This window comes from Poecilia latipinna, unplaced genomic scaffold, assembly GCF_001443285.1.
Source record: "Poecilia latipinna isolate Pla-1442-1.1 unplaced genomic scaffold, P_latipinna-1.0 Scaffold1350, whole genome shotgun sequence".
Classification (NCBI taxonomy): domain Eukaryota; kingdom Metazoa; phylum Chordata; class Actinopteri; order Cyprinodontiformes; family Poeciliidae; genus Poecilia; species Poecilia latipinna.
Genome location: NW_015113966.1, coordinates 234,370 through 240,031, shown reverse-complemented (window position 1 = coordinate 240,031; position 5,662 = coordinate 234,370). Strand labels below are relative to the sequence as shown.

Sequence of the window (5,662 nt, the reverse complement as noted above, 5' to 3'; positions counted from 1 at the left end):
TTTCTATCCTGGTTTTCGTTCTAGTCATGGAACACTGGACCAGATCCCAGCTACCAGTCTACATGTGATTTGTAAACTTGGAAAAGGTGTTCAATCATGTCCCTAGAAGAATCCCATGGGTGGTACTCTGGGACTAAGAGGTACCAGGTCCCTGTATGATCTGTGTCAAAACTTGGTCCGCATTGCTGGCAGTAACGTTTGTTTTAGGTGACAGCTGGATGTCAAGGTTGCCCTTTGTCACCGATTCTATTTATAACTTTTATGGACAGAACTTCTAGGTGCAGCCAAAGTGTTGAGGAAATCCATTTGGTGGCCTCAGGATCATGTTTCTGCCCTTTGGCTTCATCAGGTTGAGATCTACAGCTTTCCCTGGAGCGGTTTGCAGCAAAGTTTGAAGCAACCAGGATAAGAATTGGTGCGTCCAAATCTGAGATAATGAAAAGGAAAAGGGTAGAGTGCCTTCTCCAGGTTGAGGAAGAAGTCCTTCCTCAAGCTGAGGAGTTTAAGTATCTCAGAGACTTGTTCACGAATGAGGGAAAAGTAGTGCAGGAGATGGATAGGCGGTTTGGTGCAGCATCTGCAGTGATGAGGATGCTGTAACGGTCTGTCATAATGTAGTGACAGAAACACCAATTAAGCTTTCTTTCAAGACTTTTAGTGAACTGCATCCGTCTTTTGGCTTTCTTTCAACCACTTGTGTAGTGGTTGAAAGTGTGTAGTGTAGTGTGTTCATAGATCCTCGCACCTAAGCGGTAAATCTTCGCAGCTCACCCAGAGTGAACATAGGCTTCTTAGCTTCTTCTTACATTAATCCTCTCATTGCTCAACCCATCAGTTTAGGCAGATTATAAGGTGACCTACAAAGGCAGTCGTCTACACTACCCAACTCTAGTCTCCAAGTAAAGGATACATTATTCATATATATAAATGTCAGTTTTTGTTTTGAAAAAATGTTGAGAAACATCAACACTTTCTCCTCCAGAACAACTTTTTGTTGGTCTTTCACACTAAATCCCAATAGAATACAAAGAGGTTTGAGGTTGGAACGTGAAACAGGGCTTTGTACGTCACCAGGCAATAACAGGGCTCATTTTCCTCCTCCTCCTGTCTCGGAGTATCAGGCCTCAGGGGTCAGGTGAAGCTGACGCTGTGGTTAATCCCTTAAGGTGGAGGCACACTGCGCTGTTAGCAACAGGATGACGCAGCCTCGTCTATCTCTGTGCGTCCATCTCTCTGTTTCAGCGCTGCAGACTTTTACAGGCCAGATATAGTTTCACACAAGGTGCAACCCGAGCCGAACAATCCTAACGACGTCAAAGGCAGATCTGTGGAGGGTACATTGCCTCTTTTTCTTAAACTTTTAAATAACGTCTTGTATATTTCTCAAATGATCTGCACAGCTATAAATCCTGTCTTTTAAAATTATATAGTTTTAATAAAAACAAATTTTAATTGGAAATGTAAAAAAGTTACACTTTCATGTAGGCATGAGCCAATATTCTCAAAGTATGATTTTCAGTAAAAATATGTACTAACATTTTTGTGCAAACACAAATGCTATTTCTATTGCTTTTAAAATTTCAATAGTTACGTTATCTACATTTTTTTTAAACGTTTGATTAAAGACAAGATTCACATCATTTAAAGCTCATTACAGAGCTACAGAATATATAGTAAAGTTAATGAACATGTTTCTGTCAAAGAAAAGATCCAATTTATCTTCAAAGAATTTATTTCCTCGTACTTTACAAATGCTACCGTTTCAGCATACAAAAAATGGATTTAATAAACATTACAATATAAACACGTGACAAAGATTGTACGCTGAGGCACAAAGTTATTGTCAAAAAACATCTCCATTCAATCACCATGGCCTTTAGTATCCTGAGCTTGATACAAAATCTCATGAGTTTGCACAATGATAAAGAAGCGTTATAAAAAATACAGGTATAAATATACAGTTTGTGAACCCGACGGAGTCTCTTCCCTAATACTTAGATGAGCTGTGGAACGTTTCTCTCTGTAAAACTTAAAGCTGAATGAAGAAAATGAGTTCACACTCTCACAACACATCCAAGGCGTTAAAGTGACATTTCTCCAAAAAAAAAAAAAAAAAAAGGTTTTAAATAAGTTTCAATCTACAAGAAGGTAATGGCTGACGGGGCCGGGGTTCTGCTCTGACCTACGACCTTCATCACCGTCAACAGCCGCACGATGTGCAGCAGAAATGAGAAGCGTTCTAGATCTTCATTCAGACCTTCCATACAGGACGGGTCACAGGGTGAAGGTCGGGGAGAGGGTCGTGAGCTGCAGACACTAGGAAGGCCCATCTTCTCCACGTATATCCTTGTATTTGGCCATTTCCTCGGGAAAAACTTTGCTGAGCTCGGAAATCAAGAGGCTCTTGAATTTCTACAGCGAAAAAAAAACAAACAAACAAAAAAAACAATAGAAGACAAAGTAATAGTGATCTAAAAATCCTGGTGATTTTAGAATGAAGACAGTGACGGTTCTGGTGAGAAGATGATCTTCTCTCAACATAATCAGGAATGTCAGATTCGTTTTAGGATTTTATAGATTTTGCGAAATACCAGCGTTTTTTAGTCAAAACAAAAGAAATTAATGTAATTTTGATTTGCTCTTTTTCTGTTGCCGTCGCCATGGGTGACGGTCATTTCACCTCTTCAGCTTTTTCTATCTTTCTATCTTTCTATCAGTTTCTTCAACCCTCCTCTCCTCTTTCTGCCATTTTAATTTGAGCAGAAAGCACAAAGTATGTGAGATCCACCGTCGGGAGAAATTACAACATACTTGCAAAGTGGAATGTGCCAAAAAGAAAGTATAAAACAAGCTTTGTCTTGAAGATTGCATTGTTTTTGTGACCATTTGGAGCCAGAATCAGATAAATTACTTTGGGAAGGCAATGCCAGCAGCCTGCTTTCATTGGCTACAATGACGAGAATAATGTTAGGAGAAGTTGTGGTGAGGAATTGGCACCAGCTAGTATATTTTTAAGCTAACCAGCTTCTAAGAACTCTACATTTTTGCAAATAAAAGTCAAGTAAAGACTCAGTTATTTCAGTATTTGGATCTGTCAATGGCTAAGTTGAAGGTATAAGACAGTTAACCAGATATCAGTAAATATAGGATCAGGTTTGAATGTGTGATCTAATCCTATGGCAAAGAAGAGTTTTTTTTAAAAATACAACTATATGTTGTAACTTTTTTTTTTTACTTTTGTGCCCAATTCTTGTTTGTAAAATTCACTCAAGTTCTTATTTTAGCCATCCAAAAATACCCAGAAGGCATAGAAAGAAAGAAAAAATAAAATAAAACCTGAAATAAATAGGAACAGTAATATGCTGATAACCTTTTTATGGGACATTTTACACATTTTTGCGCTTGTTTAGTCAATTTCTAACCATTATATTAATAGTCTGACTCAGAAAAAAATGACATCTCTGTAGGATGAACAGATGTATAGACAGATGGATGGCGTGACTTTTTGAGAATAAATTCAATACAAATACTTTCCTTGCCCTATCTTTCTCAATACTTAACCAGTTCTGGAAACACTGACATCAAATCCCAGACCTTTGCAGGTTTTTTTTCCACTGTAACGTCGGTGTCCTCGCTATAATCTCTTACCGTCATGGTGTCTATCTTTCCTTTGACCTGCTCGTTCCTTGCCAAGGCTCTCTCCAGACATTCCTTGGTGTACAGCTGTGGGTTTCGGCCTTGGTCGATGTACCTTTGGAAAAGCAGGGTTTAACATGAAATCATGACAAGACCTGGCACAGATAAAGCACAAACTTGATGATTTTAGTAAATGTTTTGTGTACATCCGCAGGCCGAATGTTTTTTTACTGGTATGAAAGATGAATAGTAAATTTATGTTTCATTTGGATCTGAAGAAACACCCGAAAGTGATTATGATCTTAAATTGGCTAATTTTGTTATGGAGTTCGGCGTGGTTTTACACAGCATCACAGGTTTTAACTGCGTCGCAGTAAGAAAGGGGAGTTTTTCTCTCCTATTTGTATAAAAAGGAAGCTGAATTGTAACAATGTGCAACAGAACAATCTACATGACTCACTCGAACACCTCCAGAGGGACGTTGATGTCATGAAGCTGCTTTTGGCACTTATCGATGTCTTGTAGCCCGGATATCATGAAGTTCCTGGAGGGAGTGGTGAATGGAGCGGCTCAACATGAAGCTTTCTACCGAAAGACTGTCTTTAAATGAAGCTAGTATGAAGCTAACTCACAGTTTCTGGTTCAGAACCGCCTGGCTGCTCGGCTGGAAGTCGCTGACGATGATTCCCAGCTGCCGAATGTTCTCGATGAATTTCTCCAGGTGCTCCTCGAGATTGTCGAACTTTTCAGCCATTTTGATGCTTTTAACAAATAAACCGGCTCCAACAGCGACGTGTCAAAAACGCCGCCACTAAATTATCGGTGTTTACTGTTTAGCCACCTAAACTAGGACAAGCAGAACGCCGCTACGCTTTACGGTCTGCAGCCAGCCAATCGCTGGTGAGAGCCAGCTGTCTACGCAATTGTGTTACCTCGGAAACAAGTGGTAAAGGGTTGTCGTATTGTGTCGCAAAGTGTCGCGCCGCTTGAGAGAAGGGCTGCTCTTTGTTAATGAGACGGATGAAGTTTAGATTCAACACATTTGAAATTATTATGCTTTAAAAATAGTATCCCAGTTAATATTACAGCGTTAAATTCAAAAAGAAATGACGTTTACAGGGTTTATGAAATAATCTGTGGTGTTTCAATTAAATTCAGAATTGACATTTTATTAAACACATTTAATATTACTAATTAAATTAATAATTAATTAATATGATTAACTCCAGAGGGAAATTAAATATCGTTGCTCATGGCTGTGAGCTGGAAGGACTGCCTGTAGCAGTCAGTATTACAGGGCATATGAAGAAGCCTCTGACTGAAGATACTCACATTGTATAAGAGTCTCACGAAGAGGACACTCAGGATTGTCCTTTTTTTCATTTAATGAAAAATCCTTTGTAAATTTAATAATCATAGACAATTATGATTACTGTTAGAAAACATGATTCACATTTCCCTTAAGGAATTTCCAATCAAATATTTTGACTTCATTTATTTATTTTTGATGGATTTTGAATACACTTCATGCTTGAATAGATGAGACAAACAACAACAACAAAACAGAATATTGCACTGTCAGCTAAATTGTCAAGTTGATTATTTTCTACAGAAATTTCCAGTAAATTTTTGGCCACTATAAACAATGCTGATTAGTTTGGAGGCCATGTACATAAAGTATACTGCTCAAAAAAATAAAGGGAACATTTCACTTTAATTTTGTGTGTGGCTCCAAATCCAGGCCTCATTGGTTAATAAATTTGATTTCCATTGATGATTTTTGTGTGGTTTTGTTGTCAGCACATTCAACTTTGTACAGAACAAAGTATTCAATGAGAATATTTCATTCATTCAGATCTAGGATGTGTTATTTGAGTGTTCCCTTTATTTTTTTTGAGCAGTGTATTTACAGTCATCTAGTGATCAGGGGTCAGCCAGGCCCTGCCATGAACAAAAGGTTTCCAAAAAAAAAAAGATACATAAGTCAAAAAAAAGCCAAACGTTTTCTCTATTACAAAATCAGATT

General features: G+C 38.2%; 1 protein-coding gene across 1 annotated transcript; it reads right to left on the bottom strand.

Moving 5' to 3' along the window:
* Positions 1 to 1,714: 1,714 nt before the first annotated feature.
* med10 (mediator complex subunit 10) lies at positions 1,715 to 4,719 on the bottom strand. The gene is made up of 4 exons (XM_015056049.1): positions 4,269 to 4,719; positions 4,097 to 4,180; positions 3,649 to 3,751; positions 1,715 to 2,412 (listed from the first exon to the last, which is right to left on the bottom strand). The coding sequence occupies exons 1-4, from the start codon at positions 4,388 to 4,390 to the stop codon at positions 2,317 to 2,319; spliced, it is 405 nt and encodes a 134-aa protein (XP_014911535.1). The 5' UTR covers positions 4,391 to 4,719; the 3' UTR covers positions 1,715 to 2,316.
* Positions 4,720 to 5,662: the final 943 nt, after the last annotated feature.

Bases quoted from the DNA above. Each gene is read 5' to 3' on its own strand.
- med10 (XM_015056049.1), bottom strand. From the start codon at position 4,390: ATGGCTGAAAAGTTCGACAATCTCGAGGAGCACCTGGAGAAATTCATC. The intron at 3,752-4,096 runs GTGAGTCATGTA...GCTTTTCCAAAG, and splicing joins GTCCCTCTGGAGGTGTTCGA to GTACATCGACCAAGGCCGAA. The intron at 2,413-3,648 runs GTAAGAGATTAT...TTTTCGCTGTAG, and splicing joins GAAAGATAGACACCATGACG to AAATTCAAGAGCCTCTTGAT.